This window comes from Cygnus olor, chromosome 4 (genome assembly GCF_009769625.2).
Source record: "Cygnus olor isolate bCygOlo1 chromosome 4, bCygOlo1.pri.v2, whole genome shotgun sequence".
NCBI lineage: Eukaryota > Metazoa > Chordata > Aves > Anseriformes > Anatidae > Cygnus > Cygnus olor.
Window position 1 is genome coordinate 11,684,591 of NC_049172.1, and position 17,213 is coordinate 11,701,803.

Sequence of the window (17,213 nt, forward strand, 5' to 3'; positions counted from 1 at the left end):
GAATGTCTTTCTGTTAGAGATTATTTGAAGAGGCTGCTCTGCTTTTCCTTTCTTTCATGTTTCAATTTTCTCTTTCTGTACTTTTGTAGATGACAAAGTCCACAAGGGAAGGATCCAGCCGAACATGCCTAATGCCACAACCAGACCTGTCAGATGGAACACCTCAGGTCAGCCTCCGATTAACAGACAGTAGTTCATGTTTGAAGGAGATGGATTTAACAGATGAAATCTCCTTCGTTAACAGTGGTGCATTTTTCTTCAGGTTAGTGCTCCTTTTTTGTCTTTGTATTTGTTTCCTTGTTTGTTCGGTACCTGCACCTCCAGCTCTGAGCATTTTGAACACATTTTTTTTTCCATTGAAGCTCACAATGTCAGCATGCTGTGGTGTAAGGCAAAATAATATGCATACCCCTGTTGAAGCCACACATTCCAACAGGTGCCTTACAAAGCCTGATGTGTGCTTTAGTTTGTCTTTCAAAAATAACTTTGCATGCATATGAAGATGGCCTGCTTGGTAGAGGAGTGCAGATGGACAGGACCGATCTAAAGTCAGGCACTAGAAATGACACTGAGCACAAGACGCAACCAAAATGTAGGTGTCTCCTGTCAGTTTTTAAGTGTGTTTGATCTGCCCAGTTTAAGTTGTAACAGGTAGCTGAGTTTATTCCCATTCTCAATCCAAAAAGGGAAGGGGCTTTAGAGGGGGTTATTTTTCTGACAAGAATGATGATAGTACTATTATTGTTCAGACAAGACAGGAAATAAAAGACTATCTATAGAGTATCTTTAAAATTATCTGTCTAAAAGTATCTTTAAGAGTCTATTTTTCAGGAGGATACCTATAGTTTTGATTGATGGCACTTTGCCAATGAGGTGAGCAGGTAATGGGCAGTTCAGATTCTTGTAAAACTCTTCACTGAACATCAAACTGAACCAGTATCTTTCCCTTGTTCTCAGGTTATTGAATTGTATCTCATTCCCTTTCCTCTTGTGTCTAGTGCAGAACATGAAGGATTCAAGTTACTGTGGGAAATTCCTTTATGCTACTGAAATATGAGGTTGGCCTAATGTGGGAAATGGTGCTATTTACATGTCATGAAACATGACACCACAGTGTCTCTGCATACCGATGCAAAACACAAAGCAGGGGCCATGCTGCCAGACACGTAACTGAGTGACTTCACTGAGTAAGCAGGAGACGGGGTGCTATTCTCAGCACTCGCACAGACAGACAGCAGTCAGCTCATGAACCGAGTTAGCAAATTATGCACCAACACCAGATTTTGATTCATAATAACGGTGGTGAAGCACAGATGTTAAATCTGGTTTCCAGCCCTTGCAGATGCACAACCCTTTTAGCTTCTAGCTGTGTCAGCTTTGTGCTTTACTGTCTCTAAACATTAAAATCCTCAAAAATCCTACATTCAGAAGACATCAGGTTAGTTTACATTTCAAACTAACATATCCTATGAATCTATGATTCTATGATTCTATGTCTTTATTAATCCATCTCCTGAGTGAGTTAGGAAGCAATTACTAAAGCAGGTCAGCTGGCAAAACTGAGAAAGCAATACAGTTCTACCAGCTAGACAGGGCCGTGCAAGTAGCGATGGGTTAGAAGTTATGGGCTCATGCATGGGTATGCTGGAGCTTGGCAGAGAACATGCCCCTGCCAGTCAGTACTCCCCTATTTGTTGTAAGGTATAAAGGGAAATGAAATACTGGAGAGTTGAAACAAAGGACTGATAAGTCTCATGTCTAGGGAAGTGTATATGATTGATGCATTTCATGAGGTATCCCTCAGAATTGTGATTCTTTTAGTTGAATGTTCCCCAGAGGAGGTAATTATTTGCTGTAGGAATTGGTACTTTCCAGTCGAAGTGTTATTCTTTAGAATAGTACCGCTGAAATATGGGACAGTTGGACTGATACTGGTACAGGACACTAAGCACCAAATTAGATGTCTTTGTAATTAGGCAGAAGCAGTCAGTCTCCATGCTCAGTCCTCAGGATGAAAGAAGTCTGCATCTCTAATTTTATCTGGGAAATGAATAAGCTGTAGAAACTAATGCTTCTGCAATCCCGCTTTGTTCAGGAACACCCTGGTTTTCTGTCTTGTATCACACTTGTGTGTGATACATACTTGCCTATTTACCTAATTGGGCTGAGTTTGTGTCTGCACTGCTGTTAGCTTCCAGTACTTTTCTGCCAGAGATCTGCTGCTGCTGCTGAAGAATGAGGTAGTGCTTGCTGTTTTCTGCCCAGCTCCAGGATACCAGATTGTAGAGCAAGACAGGGTGAAGAGGAGGAGGCTCGTGACCACCCCTAAAAAGAGGGGAGAGAGGTCTCTAGCAGACCTGGCACAACAATCAGAAACACTGATTTCCTGGCATTAATATAGTGCTGTAATATATCAGGAGTGGTTTTAAACATGCTTTTGGCAGCTTTGTGCCACTCCTGTGGAATCCAAGCTCACAGGGAGGTATTATCTAGTATTATTTCAGTGTAGGGCTACATTAGGAGTTTTCGCCTTTTTCAGCAGAAGGACTCTGGCATCTGATCTGGGCTATAAAGTGCTTTGTAAACACGCTGCTATTCTTGTTGGGGGGATTTCTGTCACGAGGTGCTAGCAGTTCGTAAATAAATGTTATCATTATGTAATTACATGCAATTATCAGATATGTTTTAGTGAAATGACTATATCTGCTCAGCTATCGTATGATCTTTGTTAGAAAAGAATAAAGGTTGTTCTTGGCAATGATAATCTTTTGCTGTTTCATGAAAACGCTTGCGGCTTGTTCCCTCTCCATGCCCAGATACCATGATAGGGGCGGATTAGAAGAGGATGAAGGGCTACAGCAGAACAGTAGATGCAGGACTCCACCTTTAGCAGACTTACAAGTGTAACAGTGAAGAAATAATCACACACACTAAGCCTGTATGGCCCCACAGTAGTAGCTGTAAACTAAAGTTTACAATACAGGCCTGTCATTTTCAGTCACTTTCATTTGACATTAGAGAGTAGGTCATCAGGGAGAAAATGAGACTTCTGACTGTTTAGTAATGTTTGTTACTATTTAAAATACCTCTCAGTGTGTGTCTTTATACAGTTGACCTTAAAACGAAGATCTGCTTATTAAGTAGCAGCTACAATCGTGACTATGTCTAATAAAATGGCTTACTGTTTTTTTAATATTGAAAAACATGTTATGCCTCTTTACAGGTATGATATTCCTCATTGCAGGAATTTTTTGAAGGTGCTGCTGTCATTTGGAATGTGTGAAATATCAGTTGTAGTCAAGACATATTGCAGAGCATAAAATCTGTCTCTTTCTGTTGATCTTAAGAAAATGGTATTTTGAAGTTGACATGTTTTTCTTCTGACCAAAATAGGTGGAGTAACTATACGTACCCGTAATCCCAACAAGTACACAATGTATGTGTTCTCTTGAGAATTACCTCATTGTTATAGCTCTGTGCCAAGGGCAAACTGCTAATTATGCAGTAGCAGAAAAACATACCTGTAATACAGACTTCGAGCAAACCCCAAAACGCTGAAGAAAGAAAGAAAAGAAGGCGGAGGAGAGATGAGTTCGGTCCTCTGAAAGATGGATGAAAGTCTGTATGCAATGTGCAGACTGTCGTATCAAACTTCCGGACCCTGGGAACCACGTACCTTATCTTTACCAGTTTGAAAGCCACAAGCCATACTGCAAACCTCAGAAGTTAGGGGAGATAGCAGCTTTGGGACGAGCGTGTAGGCAGGAGAAGATGGGGCTCCCTGGAGCTTTATCAGGCCCTCAGTGAGATGTGGCTAGGGTGGGCTTTCAGCTGGGGGAAGCTCAGTTTGGGGCCCTCTTTTTTTTTTTTTTTCCCCCCTGTTATCAAGAAGGAAAATATCTTCTCAAAGCTGTAGTTCAGAAGGGGCATGCATAACAGCAGTAGTACTTGAAATTATTTTGGATGTGCCTAGAGGTGTTTAAACTTAAATGCCTTGAATAAGAAGTTCAAATGTGTTTTACTTCAGGGACAGGATACATTAAGATTTAAGTGGATACAAAGGTAGGAAGGCCTCTTACAAGCAGTGTTCGTAGCCTTTCATGCCAAACTTCCTATAACAGCAGAGAAATGGGAAAGCCTTCAGGCAGGAGGGAAAAAGCTTCCTGCAACCAAAATGTAAGGCAGGAGATGTTGATGTTAAGTTGAAATTTCTTTCCTGATGCTGGCTCAGGGGTGCCAGATGCTTGCTGTCTACAGATTTTTGCTTTCACCATCCAAAATCTTTTGCCCCGGAAAGGGCACTGAAATAGGCTTTGCTGTATACCGCTGTTCTATCACATGCTGGAGCTGTGTTATTTTGCAGTCTTGGTACTGTTTTCAAGGAGGATCCTTCTGTAGGAGGGCACCCTGCTGTTTGCCCTGTTGTTAGGCTCTGTGCACATTCCCTAGGTGGAACTATTGATCTAAGGAGCGCTACCAGGTACCTTTCCTTGTTGGCAGCAATAGGTGTGTGGATGGCAGACAAACTTTGTGAAAAACATTGTGCAGATTTTGAGAGCTGAAGCGTTGGAGCAATACTCATCATCATTCAGTAAGCAATCCGACTTCTCCAGTACCTCCTAGCCATCTCTGTGTGTGCCAAAGATCATAAATTCCTGTTTGTGACTGCAGTCACAGCTGCAATGAGCTTTGTCGGCACAGATACCCCGTGTTGGCTGTCTAACATGTGCAAGTTCTCAAAGAGATTTGTTTACATCAACCTTTTGTTCACAAAGATCCTTATATTCGGGCTGTAGCGATCACATGCTGTAATGATCTCCTTGAAATAAAGGGTGGGTTTATGTACCCTTGCTGCACCCTCCTCTTAACAACACTGCGTGTTCTAGCCCTTAATTGCTGAGGTATGAAAACACATGTAGTTGTACACCGAGAAGGTTGTGCTTACTATAAACACTTTCCCTGTTTGTTGGCTTTCCTTTTAGCAGATGGGGTTTAAAACCAAGGCAAGCCAAAACTTACCATTATTCCCTGGCATGTGATAAGAACTTGGGTTCCTGTTGTTGCCAGAACAAATCAAGCAGGGGGGCTGGTGCTGTTTGCTTAGCTGACTATTTTTGTTTTGGCTTGTTTTGTTGCGTGTTTTTTTGTTTTGTTTTGTTTTTGAAGCCTGTCATGGCAGTACATTCAGTCCCTATCCAAAGTAATAATTTGCCTTATCACTCAGGAGTCTTGCTGCCAGGTTTACATAAGGGATCACAGCCAAACAGCAGACGGGGCTGCCTCATGAAAGCCCTGGATTCTTCGAGAAAACTGCTCAGGAAAGGAACAAAGGTCTAGAGAGAATTTGGTGAGGCAGTGGTGATGGCGGTTACCTTCTGCATTGTTCAGCAGCAGCCTCTGGTGGGCCCTGCTCTGAACCCTCAGAGGGGACTTCTTTATCTATGGTATTTTTGCTGTTTGTCCCTTTCTCTCTTTAGGTTGTGTTGAGTTAGTTTTTCCAAGCTGACTCATTTCACTTTAAAAGCACATTTGTCTCCACCCTCCTATGCAATCAATTCCCTTCTTTCTTGCATCATGAGGTGCTGGCACTAGGAACTGCATTACAGAATGAGTTGTTAAGAAAAGCTTTCTTCTTTTTTTTTAAAGACAGCCACAAAGATGTGATTTATGTTTCTCTCCAAGCTAGGTGACTGTGAATGGTGAGTCAGGGTGTGGCCTCAGCTCTTCCTTAGTTCTCTGTCCGTAACTCAGATGTAATGACAGTCACAGTAACGTGTTATTATGTAGATTTTTCCCATGCAAGTCACCTGGGTGGATTTCAGTTTATTTTTTCAAACATTTGCCCTCTCTCATCCACCCTGCGCTGGTTACTGCTTAGATTAGGTTTTGTCCATTAGGCTATTCTAACCTTCCTATTTACTTTATCTTATTTCTGCCTCTCTATACAAGATTTACCTGGTGACAAATTATGGCTTGTGGGATGGAGAACATTTTGCATCTGATTCCCTGACCCGTGCCACAGAAGTGGAGGTTCATCTTAGAAGCAGCAAGAATCATAAGCCAAACAAAGCTCTGACCGTCGTTACCTGTAAAAAGCAGCTCGTTAATGCCATTAGATGTATAGGGAAACAGAAATTCTTCTTTCAATCCGTAAGTCAAGTGTATTAGCTTTTCCTGTTTCCTGGAACAGCATCCAGCAGCCTTACAAAAGAGTAGGGGACTACAGCAAGTTCATGGTAATTGAGTAATAACCTGAATCATATCCGAGCAAAAAAAAATGGCTCCCTTCATGTATCTCAGGCATTGCCCTCTCACCTAGAAGGGTTATTTATTTTGTCTAGTTCATTTCTTTCTTATCTGCTTTAGCTGTGAGGAGAAAGTCCCCTCATCTCATGAGGCTGGTGGCGTCCTGGTACCTGGTAAAAGTTTTTGCTGTGGGATATAAGGTACAAATATTTGTGGAAATGTTGAAGTTCTTTTCAAATGAAAAGATTGGTGGTCTCTTATGGGAGAACACGTCATAGATCTTAAGGAATTTAAGCCAGCTTTGAAATTGTTTTGTTTTTAATATTTGTGTTTTTAAAAAGCAAAACACCCATCACTACCTCTCTTACTGGCATCTAGGGAAGATGTAAAACCTCTGCACTGTGGCTTTACCTATTTGTACTCCAGTGAGTGAGTAGTTCCCTTTCCTATAGCTTCTTTAGCCTGTCTCCTGATGTGTGTAGCGCATTGTTTAGCTAAGGAAGATCATCATGGTGTGCCTTGTTTCCAGTAGCTTTGCAGAGCAAGCAGTTTTCAGTCACCTGAAGCTGTGAGGTGCTCCTTCCTGTGCTGCTTCCCAGAGGGGACCTCATCCTGCTTCCTGCAGGCAGTCTGCAGGAAGATCAGCGTACAGAGGTCAGTGAGTTCTCAACCAGGCTTGTTTGGTGTTGCAATTTCCCGGTTCAGCTGAAAGAATTGTGTATTTGGACGTTGTATTCAGCACGTTGGCAGTACTGACTGATGGACTTTAGCTGTGATTTCCCATGACACCCGTGTATATTTTTAAACAAAGTATTAAACAAATTGGTCAGCTGTCCACTTTAAGAAAAGGCTGTTGGTGGCAGGGCAGGGTTGTCACTCAGTGCTCGTCACTTTGCCTATATCTGTTTGTCTCTGGGCAGTTTCAGTGTTGTAAAATCCCCCTCTCACAGTCAGTCACCATGAGAGATTTCCTCTCATATTATCTTTTTTGAGGAATGGGATTCCTGACTGACTGCTTATCTACAAATTACACTTTCTCGTATTGACTCAGTGCCTTCCTCCTGTCCTGAAAACGTTGCATTTAGGAGGTGCAAAGATAGTTCTGTTTCTGCACCAAAGTTTTCCTTGTCATTCTGCACATTCTGGAAGCAGTGTGTTTGCGCTAGGGATAACTACAAAGAGAGGTCACTGGGTAATTGCGAAGAAATTACTAAAGGCTGCTTGGATGTTGATGACTTCCACTCATTAAGGCTTTGACAAGACTGACCTAAACACAGTGAAACAATTACTCTGTTGGGAGTAAAGCTAACAGTGCACCATATTTTATAAAATTTATATATGCTTCCTTTAAAAACAAAACAAAACAAAAAACCTTCCAGGAAGTGTTAAATTTGAATAAATAAATAAATAAATAAATAAAGTGCCCACCATTCTGTGAAGGCCTCTGAGCATCACAGAGATTAAAGGAAGTTTCCTCTAAACTTTTCCTCTAACTTTTGTTAGCTTTCACTTGATTAATTCATTTGGGTAGGAAAAAGTAGATTTTTTTCCTGGCCTCTGAATTTGGGTTGGGCAATTGCAAGCTTTTAGCCTTTCTCTTGTCATTCTGGATGTTCCTGATACCTAGGCTTACAATGATTTTTCTTTTTCCTTTGTCATTCACTTGTGTCACTTTTAACACTGTTCAGACTGGCCTGCTGCAGAATAGGAGCAAGTTTGCACAGCTTGGACACGTATGGAATGGTTAGACTCAAAGCTGATGATGCAAATGAGGGGTACTCTGAGCTGTACTTGTGGAAACACTGCTTGAGCCCAGCATCATTGTATTTGGCTGCACATAAACAATAATTCATGTTTCTTGATGTACACACATCTGAGTTTGGAAAAATCCCCATGACTGGCCTGAGAGGGCTGTTCTCCAGGCAAATGCAGTCAGGTTGTTATAGATCTAGTCAAATTTATCCTTTTGCCAGGATCTCCCTTGCTTCCATGGTAGATGCGTCTTCCAGCTCTAGGCAGAGATCAAGTTATTCTCACCCAGCTCGCTCTTCTCTTAGAGCCTCCTGCCAAAGTCAGTTTGTCCCGCCAAGCCTGAGCGCAGTCATCTTTTCCCATAATCTGTTTTCAGAGCCAGAAGGGCTCATGGGGCACTCTTGCAAAATGATGATTCCTTTCTGTTATGTCATTAGCTGAAGAAGAGGAGCTATTTCTAGAGGGTTTTCCTAGAGGGTAACTCTGCCAGACTGCCTTCCTTGCCAACAAGGAAGGCAGCTTACCTTTAAGTGAAGTAAAAAGCCACATTCACCAAATACGAATCGTGAGGCCTGCTCCTCTGTTTGTTCAGACTCAGCAGTTTGAAGTGCCTGCAAACCCGTCAGCCTTTCTCCTTCTCTCCAACATCATCCCAGCTGTTTCTTTGTCCCAAATCTTATGTTAAGCATGTGACAAGAAAGCAGCAGCCCCTTTGAGAAATGAAGGGGACTCATTCCCCAACAACCATGTGATCGCAGGATAACTGAACCCCAATAAGAAGACACAATCCATTAAATTATCAGAGCTTTGGAAGAAGCCCGCTTTGAAAATAACATGATACAAGAAAAACAACATTGTTTTCTTGCTGTGCCATGCTCTGGCACTTGAACTAACAGGTGCAAGCAAAGAACCTAGTGACCTGCTGCACAGCACACAGGGTAAGCCCTGTTCCCACAGCAGATATCTGGCACAGCCATTCATTACTTGATGCGTTCACTGAAAACATTTTAAGAACCTACTCCTAATCCTCCCACTACTCCAGGAGGGGAGCCAAGAAGTAATTTCTGGGCTATCCCATGGGGTGAGAGTCTTTGGAACAAGTAAAAGCGGCTGACGTAGGGTGTGGCAGAGCTTGCAAAGGAAACCACTGCTTATGGAGAGATGTCACAGCAGCTTGGAGTGTCCTGCTCTGTGCAAAATATACTTGCCATGCTTATGTGTTGGCTGAGATGAGGAACTCCGAGAACCTGAAGTTCTGAAAAACTTTTAATTTCATGTTTACTTGCGTCTTGTCCCAGGAGGTTTAAGGAACAATTCTGGAATATATTTCCTCCTTAATAGATTTTAACTAGCTTTGTTTAAAAGGCAATTTGGCCTCCAAGTTGCAGTAAGGAAGAGTGCAAATGTTGGTTGATGAGAAGCTCATCATGAGCCAGCAATGTGTGCTTGCAACCCAGAAAGCCAACCGTGCCCTGGGCTGTATCAAAAGAATCATGGCCACGAGGGCGAGGGAGGTGATTCTCCCCCTCTGCTCAGCTCTCATGAGAGCCCACCTGAAGTACTGTGTTCAGCTCTGTGGCAACCAGCACAAGAAGGACATGGACCTATTAGAACAAGTCCAGAGGAGGGCCACAAGGATGAACACCTCTTCTATGAAGAAAGGCTGAGGGAGGTGGGGTTGTTCAGCCTGGAGAAGAGAAGGCTCCGGGGAGACCTTATAGAGGCCTTCCAGTACCTAAAGAGGGCCCACAGGAAAGCTGGGGAGGGACTCTTTGTCAGGGAGTAGAGTGATAGGACAAGGTGTGATGGCTTTAAACTAAAAAAGTGTGGATTTAGATTAGATATAAGGAAGAAATCCTTTACTCAGAGGGTGGTGAGGCACTGGAACAGGTTTTCCAGAGAGGTTGTGGATGCCCCATTCCTGGAAGTGTTTAAGGCCAGTATAGATGATCTTTAAGGTCCCTTCCAAACCAAACCATTCTATGATTCCGTGGTTCTATAAAAAAGCAGTATATTCCCCATGGGTATGCCAACAAAACTTGTATTGTTATTTCGGTGCAGAAAATAAAAAGGGTGAAATTAATTCAACTGAGAGCAATGTGTTTTTCCTCTGGACAAGAGGAAAATGAGGAAATCACTTAGGAAAATGTGTAAGATAATTTTGCTAATTATATCTGAGCAATTTGTCTAAGGTTTGATGTTCTTCAACAAAAGCAACTGCAAAAAAATGTAAGCAGGTTAAAAATTCACCGTTGTCTTTGATGAATTGTGTCAGTAGTTAGTTCACAGAATCACAGAATCATCTAGGTTGGAAGAGACCTCCAAGATCACCGAGTCCAGCCTCTGACCTAACCCTAACAAGTCCTCCACTAAACCATATCACTAAGCTCTACATCTAAACATCTTTTAAAGACCTCCAGGGACGGTGACTGAACCACTTCCCTGGGCAGCCCATTCCAATGCCTCACAACCCTTTCAGTAAAGAAGTTCTTCCTAATATCCAACCTAAACCTCCCCTGGCGCAACTTTAGCCCATTCCCCCTCGTCCTGTCACCAGGCACATGGGAGAATAGACCAACACCCACCTCTCTACAGCCTCCTTTAAGGTACCTGTAGAGAGCGATAAGGTCGTCCTGGAGCCTCCTCTTCTCCAGGCTGAACAATCCCAGCTCCCTCAGCCACTCCTCCTAAGACTTGTTCTCCAGACCCCTCACCAGCCTCGTCGCCCTTCTCTAGACTCTCTCGAGCACCTCAATGTCCTTCTTGTAGCAAGGGGCCCAAAACTGAACACGGTACTTGAGGTGTGGCCTCACCAGAGCCGAGTACAGGGGGACAATCACTTCCCTAGCCCTGCTGGCCACACTGCTTCTTATACAAGCCAGGATGCTGTTGACCTTCTTGGCCACCTGAGCACACTGCTGGCTCATATTCAGCTGCCTATCAACCAGTACTCCCAGGTCCTTCTCTGCCAGGCAGCTTTCCAACCACTCATCTCCCAGCCTGTAGCGCTGCTTGGGATTGTTGTGCCCCAGGTGCAGGACCCGGCACTTGGCCTTGTTGAACTTCATACAGTTGACCTCAGCCCATCAGTCCAGCCTATCCAGATCCTCCTGCAGAGCCTTCCTACCCTCAAGCAGATTGACACATGCACCTAACTTGGTGTCGTCTGCAAACTTACTGAGGGTGCACTCAATCCCCTCATCCAGATCATCAATAAAGATATTAAAGAGAACTGGCCCCAGTACTGAGCCCTGGGGGACTCCACTAGTGACCGGTCTCCAACTGGATTTGACTCCATTCACCACAACTCTTTGGGCCCGGCTACCCAGCCAGTTTCTAACCAACAAAGCATACGCCAGTCCAAGCCACGAGCAGCCAGTTTCTTGAGGAGAATGCTGCAGGAAACGGTGTCAGAATATCTCATTTCTAGTTTTTCTATCATTTCTATTTCTCATTTCTAGTTTGTCTATCTTCAGCTTCCATTGGATCTTGTTCACCTTTCGAGTGCTAGTTCAAATATTAATGTTTCACACATTTCACAGCTTGTTTCCTTTGAAAAACACTAAATGTGTTTGGCTTTAGTTCTTGCATTGTCTTCATGGGTTTTCTCTGAGCACTCTGAGTGATAGAGATGAGTTATGCCGATTAGAATACCCCTGCATTGCTAAAACCACAGTAGTCACAGTATGGGTATGGAGGTGCCATCTTTGAATCCGTTCCTCCTGTTCCTTCCCTCCTCAGAATTAAAAGCAGCTTTTCATTACAGCTTTCCCAAGGAGACAATTTTATGGTAGTAGGCATGTGAGCTTGTGGAAACTCTGTACTTTATGACTCTGCTTTTTTGTTGTTCGTTTCCTTACTACAACAAGTTCAGCACACGACTTACTAATGTATATGCTATGTACTTACTATTTAATATCTTTGATAGAAATTGTGGACTTTTTTGAAGTTTTCTTTTCATAAGAAATTTGTGAAATGGGTAATTTGGACTCTTTAGGAGAGTAGTTCTGTAACAAAGGACCGAACTACACACTTCATTATTAATTGTACATATAGAGTTGTATGTTGTATGGAAAAATTTAGCCAGAGTGATGAGAACTAAGGCAATTTCCTTTAACTTTGACAACAGACAAAAATGTCTGCTATATTCCCATTATTTTCTCATCCCTTATAAATTGTGTCTGAGTAACTGTCTGCAATCTGTTGCTGATGTTGAGCTCCCTTGACGGACTAAAGAGCCCAAAGGAGGATCCAGAGAAACCACAAAATCAATTGTTTATGTATTAAAACGTGCCAGAATGATCTCATAATTGGTAGTACGTGTCCCATTTGAAGAGAATTAATGGTAGCAGAATCTGCTCATTGATACAGTTTTAGGGTCAAAAGATACCATAATAAGGGTCAAAAGATACTATAATAAAAATCTAGCATAATTTCCTGCAGGTGATAGAACCACAGTTCATTCTGAATTAATTGCTACCCCAATTCAATTGCTGTGGTTGCAATACAGCATTTCTTTTAGCCTTTCTTCATCCATTCTTGATTCTAAAATTTCTGTTGGTAGAGAATTCACCGTCTTTGATAAATTGTGTCAGTAGTTAGTTATCCTCACTGTTTAAAAATGTCTCATTTCCAGTCATAATTTGTCTATCCTTGACTTCCAGCCATTGGATCTCATTCAACTTCTGAGTGCTGGTTCAAATATTAACATTTCCTGCCTGCATGCATAGACTGACTGATTTGAAAAGTACTAAATGTGTGGTCTTTAGTTTTTGCATTCCCTTCCTGGGTCGTCTCTGAGCACTCTTCAATTTTTCACAACTTGCTTAAGAATGGGAATTCCTGAACTGACCAGTCTTCTATAGCAGCCACACCCGTAGCAAATACAGGAATAATTCACCGTTTCCACACACCATCCATGTTGATACATCCATGGATGATGTTAATTTCTTTAGCCTCGCATTCACTCAGAGCTTGTATGGAGGTGCTGCTCTAGAGTGACTTTGCATCCCCCAGTAGAACCTGCAGATAATGTTGGGTGTTCCTAATCCCAGATTTGACTCATATATTGAAGCTTGTAATGCTTGCTTGCACACAGCATGCAAACAGAACCACCAGTACTATTTTATGTTTCCATTCAGATCACTGATAAAATTATTAAGCAACATAGGGCTGAGTACCAGCCTTGGAAATCCAGTTAGTACTCACGCACTTTCTGAGGATTCCCCGTTAGCTAAATAACATTTTTGACATATTAGATACTCTTTATTCCCATTTCTGTTCTTTTTTCCAGTATATGCTCTTTTGAACAGTCTATTTAATGATCTGTCTGCTTTGTTTGGACATGAAGAGCTACAGTTCCCAAATATGGTTTCTATTTACTTGTGTCCTGCTTATTCCATGTGTGCACACAAATCTTCTGGCCTGCAGGAAGTTTTCCAGGGTATTTTTCATTTGCAATTGCTGTTGTTTATATGCACAGATAGTCTTAAGAGAAAAATGTGTGTATAAATGCAAGTATGTGTACATAAATAATGGCATTTTAAAATTTGCATTGGTGGTGTTTTGAAAAGTACATTCTTTAATTATCAGCCAGATTAAGATGTGCTTATATCTTTGCTTTGCATTTCATGTTTCTGCCAGGGTGAAATTATTACATAACTTGGTAAATACTGTGGTAATACATTGATGGCACTGAGCAGAACTCCATCATCTTAAATATCTTAAGATTTTATCAGACCAGACAAATCTTTTTTTCTTTAAATAGTATCTAATTTGTGTATGACAGTGCAGTGAGGCAAAGGATAACTGCTTCTCAGGAGGCAGACACAGCAACATCCTCATAAAATCTATTAACTAGATCAGTTGTATCCCCTATCTTATGCTGCTGTGCTGGCCACAGGTCATCTTGTTGCTTTATGCGCTGAGAAAATTACTTGTTGTGCAGCTAAGTATGGAAAGGAAAGAGAGAGGAGAAAGCATGTCTATAATGATGACTGACAGGACACTTCCCTTCCAAATGTAGATTGATTCATTGATGACAGAGGAGAAAAGTGATTATTCATATTTAGTTCCAGACAGTGTCTTTTTTTTTCTTTCTTTCTTTCTTTCTTGAATCTCAGTAATAAATTTGCAAATCAAATAGTGTGAACCCAGGTGGTGCCTTGCCCAGGTGCTGAAGTGTAGTGGCATGTCTTGGTATTTTAAGGGGTTTCATCACTTTTATTTGTTATGTTTTCCTGAAATATTCACAATATACTAGAGAGCACAGAGCCAGTGGAGAGGATGCTGTGCCTATGCTGAGAGGATTTTTTTTTTTCCCATGATTACCATATTTTATGGAGCATGCACTTCTTTAGTAGGGTGAGGACTGGATAGCTGGGAATGGTTGCTTCTTTTCATTTTGAGCATTTAGTGATACATGGTTGGGATGAGTCTGGGTTTAAAGTCTCCAGTGAGGATGAAGGGAGAAGGCTATGTGGGTGTATTCTCTACATGTTTGTTTTGTGGTTCCATAAATAGCCACTGCAGTGCATTGTTGCTGCCAACAAATGAGTTTGGCCTTTCTGAGCAAGCTAACAGGGACGTAAGAATAGTATATAACCTGCAGAAGAGGTTTTATTTCCCATGTTTAACATGGGAGAACAGATTCAACAGGTACAACCAAATCCAAAACAAAATGTTGCATAATCCCAAGTTTCGTATGTGATAATCCAGTTTGAATTCAGTTAGGAAGGGTGTAAAAGGGCAGGTGTACGATTAGAAATCTTTACCTCTGTCAAATAGCAAGTTGGCTTTAACATAAAAACATCCGTGAGAAGGAAGTGGAATTGTTTGGAGATAAGACTTCAGTATTCTGGCAGCTTTTGTATGCCTAATGTGTACCGCAAATACATTGCTCTTAGTACACATGGACAGGGCAGACGAAGAATTAAGGAGTTCTGTGCTGGTTTAGCAAAGCGACAGATTCAAAGGGCCTATTGCAATAATGCACACCGAAGCAAGGTGACGTGCACCTTCAGGCCATCCCCTGCTGTGTGTGTAGCAGGTAGCACCGCTCTCACAGGTGATTGGCCTCTGTGCCCCAAAGTACTTTTAAAATTTTCACTCCCTTTGATGCTTCTCCATGTCAAAACCTTTCATTACAATATCTGCAGCTATTCTGGAAATAATTTAAATGTTGGGAAACCAGCCATGCTAGCAAAAGTCCATCGTTGGTCTCCTTGTTCTTAGTGGGCATTGAAGCTGCATGCCAGTGGGTGTGCAGGGAAAGGTGAGCTAGGATACCTCTTCTTTGTCATGATGTTTTTGGCAATATTAAAGATGCAGATGAGGAAGGAGAGGAGAAAACTGACAGCCCATCCGGGGGATTCCAAAAGCAGAGAACAGAAACAGGAGATGGGTCTGAAGAGTTTGATGGCACAGGATGCACCAGTCAGCTTCAGTGTTCTCCCAAGGCATCTGGTTGATTTTAGCAAAGTGCCAGCAATTGACCTTCTTACTGATGCTAATTCATGAATTAATCTTTCTGGTTATGACAGTGTCTCTTTTTGTTAGTGAATTCTTTGTTGTGAACGTTAGTACGTTCCAGCTCATTTATACAGGCAAGTCACAGGAAAGTTGCAACAAAATAGCTAGGATATAAGCTTCAACCTCAACAGCTATTATGAGTTATTCCACTTTGTTTTATTCAGCAAGTTGCTCTGGAGAACCAGGACTCCATCCCCACGCAGATAAGCCCTTCATTAAATGGGGAAAAATTTATTTTTTTATTGGCAACCTGATGACAACATTCAGCTTATAGAAGTGTAATAAGCTATGAATAACTGTGCATGTGTTAAAAAAAGACTGACCAGGAAGGGACAAATTCATTTACAGTCAAATTGTGAAACAATACAAGGTGCTTTTGTTTCGCACTGCAGCAGTTTGTGTACCAGAGTAAAATCTTTCTTGCACGATTTTCGTTGCTTAAGAGCGCATATAGCACATTTAACAGGAAGTCATCAAGATACTCATTTAATTGACACAGATAAGAGCAGGCCAGATCTGTGATGGCACAGTGCTTTATCAGCACTGCTGACTTTCCTAAAAAGGGGCCCTGTGCTGTGCCTGGCGTGACTGCAGCGCAGCCAAACAGGCTTGTGCTGAGGCAATGGGCAGAAGCATTACTAATGCACTTCTTCCAGCGAGCCTGCTGACAGGAGCAAATATTAAACAGTTCAGCATACTGAAGCAGATCCACTTCTCAGTTGACCTCTCTGTTTCTACTCCATGCCACTGCTTTCTGAGGCTGCAGCTGCCCACTGCTTTTGTGTTTAAGATACAGAATGCTCCTGCCTCCTGCCAAGAAAGGTCAAGATCTTTTAGGCATCCCTGCAAAATATCTGATATCCTCCTGCTAACCCTTGAGTGTCTGCTGTTTCTCCAGAAAGCTGATGTGGCTCACACATAGTTCATATTACCTACATCTGTATGGAAGTCATAAACATACAGATACTTAGCTCTTGCCGCAGTTTTCACCCAAACCAGTGCTAGTCTTCCCTGGCCTAGGGTTGAATGTGAGTGTGCTTTTAATATTGGCTTGAATTTTAGAAGATTGGCATGTATGGCTCTGTGGGAATTAGCCATTAGGTTTTACTGCCTAAAATGTTGAAAGGCTCCATTCTCTTATGCCCCTTCATCAGTTTGAGATTCTCCCTTTTTCCATCTCACAATGGTAATGTTGGTCACAGCTAGGGCAGCAGCAGAAGCATGTGCCTGATGCTGGAGGAAGTTGATGATTCCTTAGATGTTCTGGGCAGATGAAGCGTGGAGGTTAAAGATAAAACTTTGCTTATGAGCCTTCAGCATCCATAAAAAGTTTCAGTGCAAGACCTTCTTACAGATTTCGTACTGTGTGTTTTCCAAGACTGCTCTGTCATGAAAAAAAAAAAAAAAACACTGTAAAGTGGCACATCATTGTGTAGTTTTCTTTTGTTACCACAGTTCCCAGCCCCAAATCTCTACTAAATAAAATGTTGAGGGTGGGCCACCCCCAGGGAACATCAACAAAGTAAGTAAGTTCGGCTTCTCCAACACCATCTCTTCATTTCAAATGGTAAAAAAGAATTCTCATATATTCCTCCTCCCGGTGCATCTGGATTGATCAGCTTACTACTGCATAAACCATTTGAACCCCAGTAGCGCCTACTGCAAGGCGAAGGGATGGTGAATTC

At 42.1% G+C, this 17,213-nt stretch overlaps 1 protein-coding gene across 8 annotated transcripts in view; it reads left to right on the top strand.

Moving 5' to 3' along the window:
- The window catches only part of FAM13A (family with sequence similarity 13 member A), a 135,236-nt gene that overhangs the window by 52,203 nt on the left and 65,820 nt on the right, over positions 1–17,213 (top strand). For 7 of the 8 annotated variants that reach the window (XM_040555919.1, XM_040555920.1, XM_040555922.1 and 4 more), the window contains exon 6: positions 90–262. In XM_040555919.1, coding sequence (XP_040411853.1) covers positions 90–262 — 173 coding nt within the window. The remainder of the gene's footprint in view (positions 1–89; positions 263–17,213) is intronic. The other variant, XM_040555929.1, reaches the window with a different exon arrangement.